Source organism: Sminthopsis crassicaudata, chromosome 1 (genome assembly GCF_048593235.1).
Source record: "Sminthopsis crassicaudata isolate SCR6 chromosome 1, ASM4859323v1, whole genome shotgun sequence".
Lineage (NCBI taxonomy): Eukaryota > Metazoa > Chordata > Mammalia > Dasyuromorphia > Dasyuridae > Sminthopsis > Sminthopsis crassicaudata.
The window spans coordinates 398919869-398939839 of record NC_133617.1 but is presented as its reverse complement, the minus strand read 5'-3'; the positions used below and the strand labels follow the sequence as shown (position 1 = coordinate 398939839).

At 33.6% G+C, this 19971-nt stretch overlaps 1 protein-coding gene across 2 annotated transcripts in view; it reads left to right on the top strand.

Annotated features, from left to right (window-relative positions):
- ADCY9 (adenylate cyclase 9) overlaps positions 1 to 19971 on the top strand; it is a 175991-nt gene that overhangs the window by 114733 nt on the left and 41287 nt on the right. The window contains exons 3-4 of one of the 2 annotated variants that reach the window (XM_074279997.1): positions 14755 to 14859; positions 18418 to 18635. In XM_074279997.1, the coding sequence (XP_074136098.1) occupies positions 14755 to 14859; positions 18418 to 18635 (323 nt within the window). Of the gene's footprint in view, positions 1 to 14754; positions 14860 to 18414; positions 18636 to 19971 lie in introns of both variants that reach the window. The other variant, XM_074279996.1, reaches the window with a different exon arrangement.

Sequence of the window (19971 nt, the reverse complement as noted above, 5' to 3'; positions counted from 1 at the left end):
AAGTAACCCTTTCCCACTTTGCCTACCTATAACTCCCCAAAAATAAAATTGTATTCCACTTTATTATTACTTTCATCACCAAAGTGTATTTGATATTAACTTAATGTAAAAATCCATGCCTCAATTTAATTCCTGTCTAAGGGCCTTATCCTTCTTTTTTCCCATACCCCTCTCCCCCAAACCTCTGGACTTTGTGAATTTGGGGGCCAAGCCAACAGAGTTGTTTTCTCTTTGGCTCATTTAAGCGTCTTCTTAGAATAAAGTCTGGGAAGCTATCCATAGATAGTTTGTCTTTGCATCAATCAGCTAGCAAATGCTATATTATAAATAATATGGCCAGTTTTGTGCTAAGCAATGAGGATACAAAGAAAGGCAAAAATCAGCTCTCACAGTTACATGGAAGAGACAACTTGCAAACAACTATGTATAAACAAGCAACCTATAGGATAAACTAGGGCTAACAACAGAAGGAATACATTAGCATTAAAGAAAATTAGGAAAGACTTCTTGAAGAAGGTGGGACTTTTGTTGAAACTTGAAGGAAGCCAAGAGGCTGAGATAAGGAAGGAGAGAGTTTCGACTAGGGAGCAGTGGGAAATGGCATAGTCAGTAATGTGTATTATGTATACCATGTAATATGGTGTGTAAGGAACAGTAAGGGAGCCAGTATCACAGTATTATATAATACATAGAGGAGAAGAATGTTCCTGGTTATAGATGACTTTATAAACCTGAGGATTTTATCATTGATTTTGGAGATAATGAGGAGATACAGGAGGTGATCGCATGATGAAGGGATGAATATATTTGTACTTTAGGAGGATCAATTTGACAGCTAAATGAAAAAAAGATTAAAATAAGGAGAGACTTGAGGCAGGGAGACCAAAGGGCAAGCTACTACAGCAGTCCAGGTATGAGATGATGTCCCACACCAGGACTGTGGCACTTGGCAACAGATTACATTTGCGGTAAGAGATAGCTAGTAGTTGAATATGACCCCTAGGCTGCAAGTGTGTAATAGAGGCTCAGATTCTTATATAAGCTCTCAAAGTAAGAAATATATGTTAGGCAACAATTTTTATTTCACTCTACAGAAAATTCAGAAGATACAAAGGATTTATAGGAAGCCACAAACAGGAACAAAAGACTACATAAGAGTCACTTGAAAGGGAACTGGACTTGAAGTTGCCAGTGAAGTGATAGCCTAACCTCCATGAGTGAAATGAGCAGAACCAAGAAAACATTGTATACAGTAACAGCAAAATTGTGTGATGATCAACTATGATAGACTTAACTGTTCTCAGCAATACAGTGATCCAAGACAATTCCAATAGATTTGGGATGGAAAATGTGGATTGAGGCATACCATTTTTACCATATTTTGTTTTATTTTGTTTTTATTATGGTTTTTCCCTCTTTGTTCTGATTTTTTTTCCAAAAGGATTTATATGAAATATGTTAAAATTTGATTTTTGTGTATAATTTATATCAGATTGTTTGTTGTGTTGGGGAAGGGGAATGGAAGGAGTAAAAAAAAAAAATGAAACTCAAAATCTTATAAAACATTGAAAACCATCTTTACTTATAATTGGAAAAATAATATACCATCAAAATAAAAAAAATTAAGAAGGGGAAAAAGTAACAACTAGAAATCAAGAATGGAGTGGGGGGAGGAAGAAATAATTGGCAAAATAGAAACACTTGAATCTACAGTATCAAGTCTCACCAAAGATACAAAAGAGAAAATAACTGATTGGGAATGCAAATATATGGAAGCACAGGACATTCTAGAAAAAAATAATAATGTGAAAAGAAAGCATGATCTCACCAAAAAAACATATTGATCTCAAAATCAGGATGTGTGGTTACAACTTAAGGATTATAGATCTCCCACAAAAATCTAAGTCAAAAAACACCTGAACAAAAAATGTTCCTAATGTTGAAAATTACATAAGAAAACTGACTTGAATTTCTGAACATAGAAAACAAAGTTCCAATTGAAAGAATATACAAATTATTCCTAGAAAATATCCTATGCTGTAAACTCCAAAGCACATAGTTGTTAAATTAAACAATTCTAACAAATTTTGCAAGCCATCAATAGAAAAACTTTCAAATATGAGAAAGGGAATTCAAATAACACAGCCCTATTCTGTACCCATAAGAAACCAAAGAAAGAAATAAAATAATGTAGAATGAAAAAGAATGAAAAAAACTCAAAATTCAAAAAAACTCAGAGCCTGTAAGTCTGAGCCTAAACATTAATGGAGAAAAATGGATGTTCAGAGGAGTAACTAGTTTTTCACAAATACCCATATACATTTATATACACACACACACACATATATATATACACACATATGTACATATATTCAAACATATGTGTATATATGTATATATACATGTGTGTGTGTGTACAAGTGTGTGTATATATTTTAGGAGGAAATTTTTGTTATAAAAGGAATTTGCTTCATCTTTATTAATATCGCTAAGAAAAGTGGTAATTTCTTAATTTAGCATATGCGCCCTTAGAAATTCTTTGATATATATAAGAAAATCAGTTTTGCAGTAATATAGAGGTAGCTAATACTCTGCCCCCATACCATCACACAATTAATTTTACAAAGAAGCTTCCTTGTAATGAATGTGTTAATAACATCAATATTTGAATCAATTTTGAAAGACTGTTATGTAGTAGGAAACAAAGTATTGCATGAGGGGCCTCATTTTTAACTAATGTTTTTAGATTTTAATTTCATGCTGACATCAATTGAGCTCCATCAAGGAAAGTCTCTAAACAACTTTATATAATGCATGTCACAGATAAGCATTGTTAGTTTGCTTTTGCTTATTAATGGTATCTAATACAACATGCTTTCATTTATTCATTTCAGCATTCTTCTGGATGACATTGTAAGTTGCCTTTGATTTCTCTCTCAATTGAGAGATGCACTTGTTCTATCTGTAGAAGTATCTCTATTTTTTGAGACTCCAAAACACAAGTCATTACATAGGCAAGGATAATACCCAAGTATCAACAGGTACCTCCAGTCCATCTCTTTTCTGTCAAGAAAGAGTATAGAGACTGAATGTGGATTAAAGCATAGCATTTTCGCTTTTTGTTGTTGTTGTTGTTGTTGTTGTTGTTGGTTTCCTTTTTTTTCTTGTGTTTTTTTTCTTTTACCTTTTGATCTGATTTTTCTTGTGCCACATGACAAATAGAGAAATATATTTAGAAGAATTATACACATTTAACTGATATTGAATTCCTTACTGTCAAAGGGAGGGGATGGGAGAAGAAAGAAGAAAAATTTGAAACACAAGGTTTTATAAAGGTGAATGTTGAAAACTATCTTTGCACTTATTTGGAAAAACTAAAAAGCTACTAAAAAAGAAAAATTCAATGCAGATATCAAATTGGGAAGTTATATTTCAAGAGCAGTTACTCTGAAAAATATCTTAAGAGTTTAATTGTAACTACATGCTCAATATGATTTATCAATGTTATTTGGTCATCCTCAAAAAAGCTGAGATAGGTTACATTAAGAATCAGAGTTTGTCCTGGCCAGAGCACATCTGAAGTAGAGTAGTGAAGGACTTCAAATATATGTCATATAAAGTTAAGTTGACCTGAAAGACTATTATGCACAAGAGGTATTACACTTGCTCTTCTTTAATTAGGTGTTTGAGGGGCTTCTGTCTATTTAGGGCTCCTTGTCAAAAGAGGAGAATTGAGAGCAAAATTAGAAAGAGGCAAATTAAGGATTAATTTCAGGAAAACTTGTTAAAAATTAAATCTGTCTAAAAGTGGAGTGGGTCCCTTTGAAGTGATCATTTCCCCCCCAACACAAGAGATTGTATGTTATAGTTAAGCTTCCCTTCATCCAGTATTTCTCCTCCCTCTTGTGGCTAAACTCCTTTAAAAAACATCTACAATTTCCTCTCACTTTAATTCTCTGGAGCCTGACTTCTCACCTCACAATCCAATTGAAGCTGCTTTTTCTAAAATTAACAATAATCTCTTCATTGCTCAATCTAAAGGCCTTTTCTCATTCTTCATCCTTCTTGCCCTCTCTGTTGTCTTTGATAGTATCAACCATCCTCTTATTAATCTCTTCTCTCTAGGTTTTCATGACATATATTTCTCATATATTATTTCTTATTAAAAATATGACCATTCCTACTGAGTTTCATTCATCCTCATCACACCCTCAATAATTGGGGATCCTGAGACTTCTCCTTGCCCTCTATTATTATTTTTTTAAATTTCTCATCTTTTTCCAATCAATTATCATCTCTACACAGATGATCTTCAGATCTTTTTTTCCCCAGCCCTCACCCTTTCTCCTGACTTCTTACACATATCTTCAGCTAGATTAACTTGAACTGGGTATCTCATACATATCTGAGATCATATAAAAATTTCTTAGGTCAAAAGGGGCCGTGAATGGAAAAAAATTAAGAAGCTCTGTCTTCTGGGTTTCAGGTTTTTATAAAATGAGGAGGTTGGACTAAATGATTTCTAAGATTTACTGTCATTCTAAATCTATGATCCTATGTATGTATCATCTGATCATGGAGCCAAAACAGGGTAAGGAGGCCAAATAAGGCCAGAATAGAAGAGATAAGAAAAGTTTCAGAGACTAGGAATGATACATTATGCAGGCACATAGGTATAATGGGAGTGTGCTAGCTTCTCAATACTACGTAAGGAGGACCATAGCGTTTTCTCCTATCATGAATGCTCTTGTGTAATACAGGTCATTAGCAAAACTATATTTAACCAGAAAATCATTAAACTGCATACCCTTTGATCCAGTGATAAAGTTAGTAATTCTATATCACAGAGATTAAAGAAATAAAGGACCCATCTGTACAAAAAAATTTCCATAGCAGTACTTTTTGTTGTAGCTGAAAACTAGAAACAGAGTTTGTATCCATTAATTGGGTAACAGCTGAACAAATTACATAAATGATATGGAATATTATTGTATTTTGAGAAATGACAAAAGGAAAGGATTCAAAGAAATCTCAGGAGATCTGTATACACTGAGGTAGAATGAAATAAACAGAACTAAGAGAAAACTTCATACAGTGACTTCAACCTATAAAAATGAAGAACTTTGATCAATACAATGACCAGCAATGATTCCAGAGGACCAGTGATGCATACTATCTATCTTCTGAGAGAAAGGTGATAGATTCAAGAGAAAGAATTAGACATAACATTTTTCACACATGACTAACATGGGAATTTGTTTTGCTTATATTAAACATATTAGCATTTTTGAACTATATTCTTTCTTCTATATGTTGTTTCAATATTTCTGTTTTTAAGATATAAAAGAAAGAAACTACTGACCTAAAAGTTAGATAAGGAGGAAGAAGGAACCAATTTAAAAAATATGGTAAGGACAGCCAGTTAAAAAGTAGAAGACCTGAAGAAGAGAGCCATCAATGAAGAGGGAAAGTCATTGAATATTAGAGAGAATGTTAAAAAAAACATCAGAAGAAATAGGGGTGATAATCCTAATTTGGATTTACACAGTGGTTTGCAATTTACAAAAAACTTTCCTCACAATGAGGGAGAATCTTGCATATCATTTTACAAATGAGGATTTCTTCTTGTGTAGTTGTTTCAGTTGTTTCTGACTCCTCATGACCCTATTTGGGATTTTCTTGGCAAAAATACTAGAATAGTCTGGCATTTCATTCTCCAGCTCATTTTACAAATGAGGAAGGAAAAGCAAGCAGGATGAAGCATTTTGCCCAGGGTCAAACAGCTAGTAAGTGTGTGAAGTAAAATTTGAACTCAGGTCTTTCTGATTCCAGAACTAAGTTACAAATTATATCAGTGCCTTCAGAAACACTTTAAGAAAAACTAAATCATGTAAAGTCACTATTCAACTTTCACATTTATAATTAATAATTGGAGCTTTGAAGGTTATGGTTATAAGGTACAAGTTAGTGTACATGAAAAATTAAAAACCCCATATCTTTCACTTAAAATTTTTAATTAGAAAAAAGATAGTTTAAAAATTACATAATTTAAATAACCAATGATAGTGCATTTGAAATTTTTTGCATTGAAATTTGTATTATAATAAAAAGGTCTCACATGGATTTGTGAAAGTAGTTAGCTGGGATTCTTAAACTTTTTTTGTGCTTTGGACCCCTTTGGCAACCTGGTGAAGCCTGTGTATTCCTCAGAATGATGAAATGCATAAAATAAAATACATATGATTACAAAGGAAACCAATTCTATTGAAATGCAGTTATCAAATTTTTTTTCAAAGTTCACAAACTTCAGACTAAGTATCCCTTCATCACATAGACATACAGTAGATAGATAGACAGACAGATAGATAAATAGGGTACTTTTAAAAAATGATCACTAAAGAGATTATCTAGTGCTCATGTTTCAGCTAATGTTCATTAGTTCTACATTAATCTATTATTCAACACCTCTGGGCTGTGCTCTCACCGGGTATTTCTAGTGTTTACTATCAGTAATGAAGTTAATGATGTAGATTTGCCCACATGGGGGCAATTCAGTTAGGATGTATTCTGTTTTCAAACAGAATACTTCCCCCTTTGAGATTTTATTTCAGCTTTAGCTTGGGAACCATTCCTTTGTGACCATCTCCATTACTTATTTAATGACATTAAATAAGTGATCGTTTCTTTTTTCTGTCATCTGTATATAAAATGATTATCATTAGGTTCAGTTTGAAGAAGTTATTGTTGTTCAGAAGTAGAAGTGCTTTTATTCCATTATAGTAATTGAAAAGATAATAGGTTTTTCAAAATCTATTTATAATATTTGTGATAGAAATTAAATGTCAAGTATATATTATGAATTATTTTCTGACTGATGGAAATAATACTAGGGTTTTAAAGGACATTCCTATTCTCTGCTATTTGACAGCCCACCTGTATTTACTGAGGAGCACATTGTGGACAAAACATGCTGCCTCACTTATACCACTGTATAAGAGAAGTATTTTGTAAATTTTAAAGTTATGTGTAAATGAGATTAGTTGTTGTTATTGTTATAATCTGGTATGCTTTAGGGAATGGGGTATTAGAAATATGTTTTTTAGAAAACTGAAGCTGATCCATTTAACCATGATGTATTTGAATTATTTTAAAGTAATTTCTAAGTAATCTTCCTTTTGTATATTTCTCTGACTTAAGAACAATGTGAAGAACATAATTTAATCTTTTTTTGATGACTACAGTTATAGTGTATAATACTCTAATACCTTCACAGGCTATTGAGGCTAGCAGGCAAGATTGTGCCTGCACTGAAAGATTCCCTACACTAAATAACTTCTGAATTACTATGGATAATTGTCAATTCTTGTCTTGGTTTGATAATTTTTTGTTTCCTACCTTACTATATAAAATGTCACTTTTTACTATTGTCGTTGGACCTGTGTCGAGAAGCCTATTTCCCCCTACCTCTCCCACACTTTCCTTTAGAAATTGCTATTGAGTTAGAAAACCATACCTTTATTAAAATTATTTCTAAAATAGACTCTGAGTAAAGGGACAGGGACTCTGGTAAAGATAGAACAAAGCTTAAAGAACATAGACTGTCATCTCTTTTGGCTGCTATGAAGATTTTTTGGTGTTTTTTCTTCTTTTCTAGGTTCTCAGAAAGATGAAGTTGGTTCTGAGATAAATGACTTCTGTATCGGTGCAGTGTTTCTGCATACAGGAAATAAAATATGATCTTTATTGTTTAGATAGCAAAGGACCAAAAAAATTAATGTATATATTGGCATCTTTGTTATTTGGTTCTAAATATCCAATATTGTCAATATTTAATTGTATATGCACAGGCGATACATATTATGGTTTATTTGCTCCATATATACATATACATATGTATGTGTGTATATATATATATATATATGTATGTATATCACAATTCATTCAATATTGTAACTACTTTTCTGACATCTAAAGTCCTAATGGAAGGTCTTCCTTTTTTTCCTTTCTTTTGCTACTTCTCTAAGAACTGTATGGTATCTTTTGTCCCAGTGTTGATATCCCTCTGTCAGTAACAGCAACTACCTTTACTTTCTCAACAATCTTTAAATTCACTACCCTCAGCCATATATGCTTTTTGGAAACTCCTTTTCCAATTATTTTCTTCTACACTGTCTGTTTTAAAAACAAGGTAACTGCTTCATCCACTAGGTAGGTAAATAGGTTAGTTAGGTAGGTAGAGCATTTCAATAAGTGTTTACTTAAAATGTTCTAGGCATTATGGTAAACACTAGCAATCCAATATAAGCAAATGTATACAAAACAGTCTCTGCCTTCAATCTTCTTATATTCTAATAGGTGAAAATTCATTAAAAGGGAACAGGAAGGGGAGATGGTTATATGCAGAGAGTACCTTGGGAGAAGTGCCTGGGTTCTGGGAAGATCAGGCAGAAGCTGAGAGTCAATGAACCTGAGACAAAGTCCCAACTGCTGGTAGAAACTCTGGGTTACAGCTTTGATTCCAAGTTCTCCTCCTCCTGTTTACCTGTTCCTGTTCAGTATCTTTTACTGGTTCTTGATCCATGCTATGACCTCTGGTAGTGTGTCCCCGAAGATTATGTTCTAGATTTTTTTCTTCTTTCTCTCTACACTCACTCACTTGAAGATCCTAGGAACTCCTTTGGGTTTGGTTCTAATTTCTATGCAGATCATTCCCTGATGTGAAAATCTAGCCTATGTCTCTTCTGAGCTTCCTTAAGGACATCTGTTTGGATATCTGATGGGCAGCTTAAACTCAAACAGTTGTTTGTGACTCTTCATACTCCATTCTGTGTTCAAAGATAATCACTTTTTATTACAACAGTTCTTGTATGTTTCCCGCTTTGTACTCATACAGCCATCCTAGTTCCAGCCATTATTTGAAGAGAGTCCAACAGAACCAGATCTCAAACTAAAATTGTTGTTAAATTGTTTTAGTGATGTCCAACTCTTTGTGACCTCATTTGGATTTTCTTGGCAAAGATATTGGAATGGTTTGCCATTTCCTTTTCCAGTTCTCGAGCACAAAGGAGTGTCATATGACCAAAAAGCAGACCCATGTAGCTGAATCAGAATACATGGAGGTGAGTCCAATTATCCCTTCATCACAATTTTTCCCACTCATAGGTTCTATTTATGTCACGAATCAGCACAAATTTGACCATTTTATCTCATCTCTACTTAATAAATACTAGTGGATCCGTATTACTTCAGCATGCAGAATCAAGTCCTATTAGACTTTTGAAGCTTTTCTTCTTACCTTTCCATTATTCTTTTCCTGTGCCATAATCTGGAAAATCTGTGTAAAATATTTTTGGTTCTCCCTTAACACCAGAGAAGAAGTCTGAAATTTTTTATGAGGTATTTTCAGTACTTTATTGTAAAATTTGGGGTATTTGGTTATAGGCTTTGTGTTATCTGCTTAGCCTTACTTGTAATCTGTGGCTTCTGCAAAATTCCCATTTAATTTGTGCTGATTCATGACATAAATAGAACCTATGAGTGGGAAAAATTGTGATGAAGGGATAATTGGACTCACCTCCATGTATTCTGATTCAGCTACATGGGTCTGCTTTTTGGTCATATGACACTCCTCTGTGCTCGAGAACTGGAAAAGGAAATGGCAAACCATTCCAATATCTTTGCCAAGAAAATCCAAATGAGGTCACAAAGAGTTGGACATCACTAAAACAATTTAACAACAATTTTAGTTTGAGATCTGGTTCTGTTGGACTCTTCTTTCCCACTTGAAATTTTTGATCTTTTGTACTTTCAAATTAGCCCTATAAAATAAATGTTAATTTTATTCCTTATACATGGTAAACATGATTGATTAATGTATAGCTTTTCCCGAAATAGATAGATTAGATGATTATTCTATTACAAAGGGGCTGTTAGCTTTACAAGATGATTTATCAAAAGATGCCTGCTTCCCAGATGCATTTAACTATTTGTTCAAGTACTACAAAGAGGAAAGATACAAAAATGAGTAGGATAGAATCCATAGCCTTAAAGAGCTTAAAATCTTGTAGAAAAGATAAGTCATTAAATTCCTACCATATCTGGAAGCCTGTGATGAGAAAAATACATAGTACTCTGGAAGATTAGAAGTTTTCAAGAAAGAAGTGACTTTTCTGGAGCTTTTTGGAGAAGTGATGAGACTGTGAAGGGTGGAAGATACAAAGAGAGATATTTCTGACAAAAAGAAAATTAGTAAAGACACAGGAAAATACGGAATATATGCAGAGTACAGTCCAGAAAATGTATTATGGAATATGCAAGATATATTGAGATTATAGTTTCTAGTCTAGCTTCTTAAACTGTGATTTGGGATCCTATCTGGGGTCTTGTAATTGAATGTGCAGGGGGAGGGAGTCACAAAATTATAATTTATTATCAGTAAATATCTGGTTTGTATACTCTTTTTATATATCCACATATTTGGGGTCACATAAAAATTCCTTGGGTGAAAAGGGGTCATGGGTAGAAAATGTTTAAGAATCCTGATTTAGAGGGTCTTAAATTTTAGGTACTTCATTCTTCTATATGCAATGGGAGTTACTGAAGGCATTTGAATATAACAGTGGCATTATCAGAGTTCTTTGAAAAAATTAATCTGTAGAGTGGATTGGGAGGGAAAAAGTGATTGAAGGATTACCAGAAAACCATATTAATCTAGGCAATAGGATTAGGAAAGAAATTTTATGCAATAAGTAAAAGTACTAAGCTAATCTTTAGGCACTGGAAAGGCCTTTAAAGAAGACTGTGGAAAAATCTGTCATACCAGTAACATTTCTTATCAGTATTTTTTGTTTAGCTATGCCTTCCTAAACTTCGGTAGCTACAAGACTTTTGAGAGGGTAAGGATCACTTTCAGATGTCTGAAATACCTACAAAGTCCCTTTTTGGGAAGTTAGGGAGTCATAAAATGATAATTTTATTTACAAATTTTTATATAGATAAAAAAGGATCTTAGAGAAAATCTTGGTGGCACAATGGACAGAGTATTGGATCTAGAGTTAGGAAGATATAAATTCAAATCTAGTTTTTTTGTTGAACTGATGTGCTTAGTAAGTAATAAAATGGAAACAACCCTCCCCCTCTGCCAACCTGGCAGTCTTTCCATCATACCACCCTACAAAGATTTTAGATGGACACTTTTAGTTCTTTCCATGGGAAAAGAGCCTGCTTTTGGGGGGTGGGGATGGGGAGAAGTGAGGGAAAAGTCACCATAGACTCGTGAACTGAAGAGTAGCCTTTTGTGTTGGGAAAGGTGACTCCTGATTGGCTAATAGACTAATGGGAGAAATAAGTAGAAGCAAGACAGGAAGATAGAGCAAGGAGAGGCAAGGCAACAACTTGGAATAGTGAATGGGGAGAACTCAGGAGCCACAGATATTTGGGAGGAAACTGCCAGTCCAGCAGGTCTTTGATTCCTAATGCCTGTGATTCCAAAGACTCTTAAGAGTAAACTTATAGGATGAGAGCATTCTCTCCCCAGTTAAGCTGAAATTTCATCTTAAATCTTGATCACAAAGTCCTGACTCTTATATATTCCATTGCTTAATCTAGATAACTTTCTCATGACTGTTTCATTGCTTACTTTGATAAATGTCTGTTTCCTATTCGTGACTGACTTTTGTAAGAACTTCATGGTACTGCTTCAAGCCACCTGGGATTATACTTTTACCCTCCAGATCTGGGGAAGAATTACCTGCCCATAGAGTGACCAGGCAAAGTACCTTTTATCCTGATTCCCCAAAAGAATAATATCTCTAGACTTCAAATGTTTGTGTGATGAATAAATATAATTCCAAATCCAGTATCCTTCTTGAAGATAGGTGAATGAGGGAATAATTACCAAGCTGGGAACATTCTCCTATTCTCTATAAAGTAGTCCTTTTAGAGATATTAGGTAGGGCATCTCCACATCTCTCTACCAAACTATCTGTCTGTCTGTCTATCGCTCCATTTTTATTTATTCCAAGCAAACTGCCTAGTGCTTTGTTACCCTAATGTGTTACCTTGGTTGCCTTTATCAGTTGAACAAGTTCACATTGTAGACCCACAAAATACGTAGTACTTTACTGAGAGTTTGACAGAAAACAGCACCATGTCAAAAATTTGAACTCAGATTAGACTTGAACAAGTGAAATAATTGAAAGAGGGAAAAAGAATCATATAGCTACAGATTTGGGAAGCTGACAAAAAGGCAACCAATTGCTCCTTCCTATAGAAAAGTAGTCTCTTCCCTCTCCATGTGTTTTCATATTTAATCTGTAAAGATCTTTGTGTAGGTTCATAGAATCTCAAAAATTCATTGGTGTAGGGAATTAATAGCATGGAAACATTACCACCACCACCACTAAGCTGTTAAGATTAACAGCTCATCTATAATGTATAGTCGTAGAGAATTGTCTGGAGACCCTGAGAAGCTGAGATATTCACCCATCCCTCTCTCTCTCTCCTCTGGGTCAGAGGCAGGATGTATTTAAAACCAGGCCTTCTTAATACCAAAACCTCCCCCACCCCATTATTCCTGGTCTTAATTTTTATAATACAAGCATTTTACCAGGAACTCCACTGACACACTGATGAATTAAGGAAAGATTTTATTTTAAATTCTTGCAACATGTTTAACATATATTGGATTATTTGCTGTCTGGTGGTGGGAAGAGAAGAAGAAAAAAAAATTTGGAACACAAGGTTTTGCAAGGGTGAATATTGAAGACTGTCTATATATGTGTTTATAGGGGAAAAAAAAAGAGTTCTTGCAAGAGTGGGTATCTAAACTAGTAAGCACATCCTTGTAGTGCATGCAAAACCTAGCTTTTTATTCTCTGTCCCAAAACACAAGTTTTTCCCTCATTGGCTGGTTACCACAGAGCCCAATTCCTCCATTGAAATCTCCATCTCTGATTACATCTCCCATTGGTGTTCACCTTATTTGGTCATAGTTCCCCATGAGTGACCATGTTGGCAGTCCCTCCCTTAATTACAACTCCCATTTCCCATATTGTGGGGACCCTACCCCTCATTTTCTTTTACCCTTATTTGTGTGTACATCTCTTCTGCACCTACTAATAGGTGGCTTCCCTCTGTAAATTTGTTTCCTTTGTCCTACATCAGCCTAATCATTAGATTTCATTTCTTAGGTTTGTTTTATTTCTCTAATTTAAGTTTCATTTCTCTGACTTTTTCCATAACTCTGTGGAAATAAACCGTCATTCATTTCTCACATTTAGCATAATTCTTGGCATATACTAGGTGCTCAATAAATATTTATTAACAATTGGTAAAGATTCTCACAGTTATATGCTGAATCTGGGTTTGCTTTAGGATTATTTTATTATTTTTTTTTTACTCTTCCTTGGGGCTTTTTTCCTAATTATTTTCTGTTTCTTTGAAACAACCTTATGAAACTTATAGGGATTTTAGGATCATAGACTGGAAGTTGAGAAAAATCTCAGATGCTATTTAATCCTTGCTACTAGTTTATAGTTGGTTTATCTTAATTTTAGAAGTATGAATTATTTTAAGTATTTATCATTTTTGACTGGAGGTTTAGTCATTGTTGGAAAATTTCCTTGAAGTAGATATTTCTTTCTGCATACTTTTGAAATGTAATTGCTTTTCAAATGTCTGTCTCTTGAACAAGTATACCAAGTTTTGTTTGGTAGGTAACATGGGTTACCTGGGTTCATGGCATATGCTTCTTAATTTTGCATTTTTTCCAATTTTTTCCAATTGTACTTTGGTCTTGTTGAGAAATCTACTGTGATCCTGACTAGTAATATCCTTTGTAGTTAATTTTTGTCTTCAGGTAGTTTAAAATATTTGTTTCCTCTTATGTAATGTGAGAAGTATTTAGTAGTATTGAGAATTGAATTGTTCCTTATCAGAGTCCTATAAATTCTTTCTATGTGTATATTGCCATGAGGTTTTGCTATTTTAAACATTTTTCTTTGATAATTTTTTGGAATGTCCCATTCAATTTCTTTTATTTTTCTAAATTGGAGGGAATGTCATAAATACTAAAGACTTCTTCAGTGTGATCAATCTTCCAGGCTCTTCATTTGATTCCATGTTTTCCACCATTTTTTACAATAATTCAGTGATTTTCTGTAAGATTAGTTTCTACTGTAATAAGTCAGATTTTGGTTGATTCTATTTATTCTTTTAAGTTTTCTATGACATTCTCCATATTTCTTTATTATTATTTTCCTGGGATTTTTTTTAATTCTTTGATTTCATCTCATTTTTAAACTTTTGTTTAAAGTTCTATGTGGTCTTCTAATTTTCTTTTTAAGTGTTAATTCTTGAATACCTTTTTAAATTTAGAAATGTCTTTCAAGTTATAGAGTTTCTTTTTCCATCTGCATTGCTTCTGGACTTTAAAAGCATTGTTGCTCTATGGCATTAAATTTTTTTAAAAATCAATATTCTTGTGTTTGAATATTTTCAGTTTAGATTGTTTTTTTCTTTGTTTTTTTTTAAAGCTACCTTTCTTCACTTAAGCATTTCTTTTTGTTGCTTTTCAATAAGTATACAGTGAAACTGCATTCCTTCTATGTTGCCACCTTAGATGGAGTACTCTTAGACAATTAAATGTTTCCCATTTTTGTACAACCATTTTATATAACTATAGATTCAGTGAAATTGAATTGCATGCTGGTAATTTTTCTTGGGTTTATCCCTTGAATTTCTTATTTGTTGTAGACATGTCCTTCATGTGGTGTTACATTTGCTCCCAACTGTGAAGCTAGTTCTGAAGAAGGAACAATTCAAAATGGCTGCCAAGATGAGCATAAAAATAATGCCAAGGTAATTTATTTGCTTTAGCTCCCCGTTTCCCATTTATTTTACTGTTGAACTTTCCTAAGGTAAATCTTAATTTGCTTGGTTCTGAACAGGTAAAAATCTCCTTTAGGTAACATCAGAAAAGTTTTTCTGGTCCTATTGGTTCTGAATGATTCTAGCAAGAATAAGGCACACTTAGTTTGTGCACATTATCATGTAATACAAGGTACAGATTAAGCATAAAACATTTCCCTACTTTCCATGAGTTCACAGTTTTGGGAGGGAAAAACAAAACTAGCATATATGAAATAAAAAACAATGAAGTGCTTATTGGCATGGTAGTCACTATAAATATAATTAGAGTTTATAGTTTAATGTGCACTAACAATTAGGGGAAGATCTGTCAAGGAAGTGATTCAAGTTAGAACTTAAACTAGAGGCATTCAAGTTTTTTCGGTAGTGAGCCATAGCATTAGATATCCATATGTACAGAAGTCTCATTGATTTTTTAAAGTTGAAAACATTTTTGAAGTCTATCAATTATTCATATATATGGATTTTTTTAAAGTATTAATAAAAATGCAGTCAAAAGTCAAAAGAAATAGAATCAGGCTTTATCTAAGGAAAAACTTCTTAACAATGGAGGCTACCCAAATATAGAATGGTTCCCCTTAAAAAAATAGTGGGTTTTCATTCACTAGAGGTCTGTAAGTAAAGACTGGATGACCATCTTTTAGGTATATAGTGTAAAGAAGGCTGTTGTGCTAGTACAGTTTGAGTTCGAAGTTCATCCAGTCCAAGAGTCTGCGATTCAAAATTATTCACACAAAAATATATAGTTATACACCTTATGTGTAACTAGGTAAGGCAGCTGTGGTGCAGTGGATAGAGTATAAGATTTATAGTCAGAAAGACCAATATGGCCTCAGATATTACTAACCATGTAGCCCTAGGAAAGTCATCTAACTGCTATTTATTTCAGTTTCCTCATCTATAAAGTACAGATCATAATAGCAGATTTGTTTGTGAGGATCAAAGGAGATAATATTTGTTAAAAATTACTTAGCACAGTGCCTGGCACTGAATAAATGCTTATTCCCCTCTTCTCTACCTTGAGTTAGTTACTGAATAGTTTTGAATAAGTTGTCTAGAACTATCAGACCACATTTTCTAAGAACTATTGAATCTATTCACTGTTCTCATCTGACTCCAGGTTTACATCATTGATGATGATTCTCAGTTTCAGCAATTTCATGGAAGAGAATGTACTTTCACAATCAGGTAGACCCAAACATTAACCAGCATTCATTTATGTAGCCAGAAAAGTCAGACAGTTAGAAAAAACTGGCCTCTTAAGTTAACTATGCTGTCTTTGTTAATTTTCTTTTTCTACAAATCTCAGGCCACCTATTAGATTCCTGAACCCAAAAAGAAAATTAGGTTTGAATTTCATATATGTTGTTTGTTACCTGGATTGCCACAGGCAACCCAGTTAACTTCTCTGAGCTTCAGTTTTTTCACCAAAAAATGGTAATATTTATTTGCTCTATGGAATTCATAGGATTGTTATGGGGAAAACCCTTGAAAATCTTAAAGTACTATGTAAAAATAAGTTATAGTTGGAAAGGCAGTTTAGTCTAGTAGAGTCAGGAGATGGGTTTTGTGAAAAGGACTTTATAAACCATGAATAGTTGCAGAAAACTATAATTATTTCAGTAAGAGGCAATGGTGGACAAGGCATTCTAGTCAAAGTAATAGCAGGAGTAACATGATTGTATTGGAATGACTTCCATGTGCAGAGGATATGGAGAAGGCCTGCCTGGTCATAGCACGGGTGTGTTTTGACAAAAAGCAGCAAGTATGGTGACTTAGAATAGGTGGAAGCAAATTCTAGATCCCTGGAAGCTAAGCAGAATTTGAACATGATTCAGAAAGCAATAGGGAACCACAGCAAGTCTTAAGCAAGGAAGTAATATGAAATTAAAACAATAATTTTGTAACTGCAAAATAGATTAGATTGAAGAAGAGGCTAGAAGAGAGAGACCAGTTAGAAGGCTATTAATATAAATTAGTTTAAGATAGAAGGGAGACTTCACAGAGTCATAGACCTTCAAATGGAAAGGATTTCTGAGGTTAAAGTCCAATTCCTACCCCAACAAGAAGCTCATCTACACCAAAACTTCCTAAACCATGGGTTGCAATCCATATGGGTCTTGTAACTGAATGTGAGCATTGCAAAATTATGATTTATTATCAGTAAATGTTTGATTTGTACACCTATTTTTACCCAGAATTGTATAAAAATTTCTCAGGTGAAAAGGGGTCATGGGTGGACAAAGTTTAAAAAGTCATCTGATTTGTGTAGCTGGACATGAAGCTGTTGCTTCCCTGCTCCTATATTAGCTCTTATTCAGAAATAGGGAAGTTTGGAAGGGTGTCTCAAATGGGATAGAGACTGAGTTTAGATTGGCAAATGTTGGGTTTAAGATGATTGTAGGACTGCCTAAGCAGTTGGAAAATAAGACTGAGGTCATTGTTGAAGGCTGAGCTGAGCTGATATTAGTCGACTTAATATCATCATCATCCCAGATGTAAACTGGAGTGAGACCACAAGTTCACTAAGGGAATGATTGCAGCAATAGTAGAGGTCTGAGACCAGAGCTTCAGGAGATGTCCCCAATAACATGGAATTACAGGAAGAAGAGTTAGGCAGCACATTTAAAGAGGTCACAGGAGAACCAGAAAAGTTCAGTGTTTTTAAAATCAAGGGAAGAGGAACTTTTTTTTTTTTTTTTTTAGAGTGTGTACATCTTTTTTTTTTTTTTTATAATATTATCCCTTGTATTCATTTTTCCAAATTATCCCCCCCCTCCCTCCATCTACTCCCTCCCCCTGATGACAGGCAATCCCATACATTTTACATGTGTTACAATATAACCTAGATACAATATATGTGTGTAAATACCATTTTCTTGTTGCACATTAAGTATTAGATTCCGAAGGTATAAGTAACCTGGGTAGATAGACAGTAGTGCTAACAATTTACATTCACTTCCCAGTGTTCCTTCTCTGGGTGTAGTTATTTCTGTCCATCATTGGTCAACTGGAAGTGAGTTGGATCTTCTTTATGTTGAAGATATCCACTTCCATCAGAATACCTGGAAGAGGAACTTTCAAAGAGAATGTTGTGATATATTAGAAAAAGTCTCGGTATAAGGAAATTCACTAATACAGAGGCATATAACTTTTTTTAATGCCATAAAAAAGCCCAAACTGTTAATTTACTTAAGTTCAATATTCTATTAGATAATGTTATCATAGGACTTTTTTCTTTGTAAGCATGGTTGGATTAGATTAGGGATATTCCATGAATGTCTTTTTAATTTCTCATGGAGCAAACATCTATAAATCTGTCCAGATTCTTAAGAACTTGTATATTTTCAATGATGTTTTTGAATAATGAGTTCTATATATCCATTAGTCCTTATGTAAATATACATGTAACGTACCTTCTAAAATATACATAATATACCTATGCTGAAATATTTTAAATTTGTTTTTATTATTTTTGTTACAAAGCAGGCTTCTGGAGGACATAGTCCAAAGACCCAAAATGGACTTCTGAATCCTCCTCAGGAAGAGAAGTTGACCAATAGCCAGACATCTTTGTATGAGATGTTACAAGAGAAAGGAAGATGGGCAGGAGTGAGCTTGGATCAATCTGCTCTCCTTCCGTTAAGATTCAAAAATATTAGAGAGAAGACAGATGCTCATTTTGTTGATGTTATTAAAGAAGACAGGTAAGGTGGAAGTGATTTTGTCATTGTAAAACATTTAAAGTAAAAATACCTCCTTTATTATTTAATAACTTAAAAAAAAAAGATCTTGATCTGTGATTTCATTGGTATAGGGATGCAATAATGCAAATTGATAGAAGGTTAACACTGAGAGGTTTGGGATCTGCCCAGGTTACCCAACCAATGTCCATCAGAGATAGAACTTTCTTGTGTTCATTATATTCTCTCTAAGTATTTATATATGACTTTACTGTATCCAAACCCAATATGTGAATATCAGAACTTACTGTTAAAGGAGAATTATTTGCTTTCTGCATTCCTCTCAAGATGTTTTTAAAAATGTCCCTAGGCTTCCCAAATTATACATTTAATATTCAGCATTATTATTTTTCTTGCTAATAATAATAGCATTTACGTGATGTGTTAAGGCTTATAAAACATTTTATATATGCTTATTCACCTGATTAGCCAAATTTTGGCATATGCACAATTATTTTGGAGCAACTATCAAGGGCATAAAATGATGTTCATGTACATAGAAAATACAGTCTATTAGTTTGAAACTAGTAAATGATCTATAGTAAATACTCCCCAATAAAGTAATCTGATAACATAAACTTAGCATTTCAAAAGTAAGGAAAAAACATCTTTCCTTTCAGTTACTCATAAGTTATCAAATGGAAACAAAATACTGGAGGCAGGAGGAGCAGAGGAAAAAGCAAGGAAGAAATTATTCCCCCTTAAAAGTCTGAGTTATGTACCACTACATGGCTTCGCCACTGGACTGAATTTGCTAAAAATTCTTTAACTGGGATTATAGCCCCTAGATATTGCCCAGGTCAGCTAATAAGCTATTTCTTTCTTGACCCAGTCAAAGAGTTTCATACCTCATTTAAAAACATCGTAGTGTATGAATTATTTTGTTTACAAATCTAAAATTTTATCAAGCCCTTACAACTGATTACAATACAGATGTTCTCTATCTCAATTAGTGTTACATTAATTAAGGTAGAGATCACTTCCCTTCTGTTGCCTTCTATCTGATATAATAGATATTTAGCATCAAGATATTTGAAGTTGGGTGGTATAAAGGACAGCTAGAGTTCTTAAGCTCCTTGCTAGTAAGAGTTGTTTCATTCATTTTATTTGTATCTTAGTGTAGTATTATTTATACTTGACTACATAGCAGGTGTCTAATAAATATTTGTTGATTGATTAGCTTTGCTAATTTGAATTAAAATAATAAAAATACCCTCCTTTTCCAAGTTGATTGTGTCCAGTCCAATCTTCTTAAGCATTTGGAGGCATAGAACAAGCTTCTCCATAAAAGCATCTTATT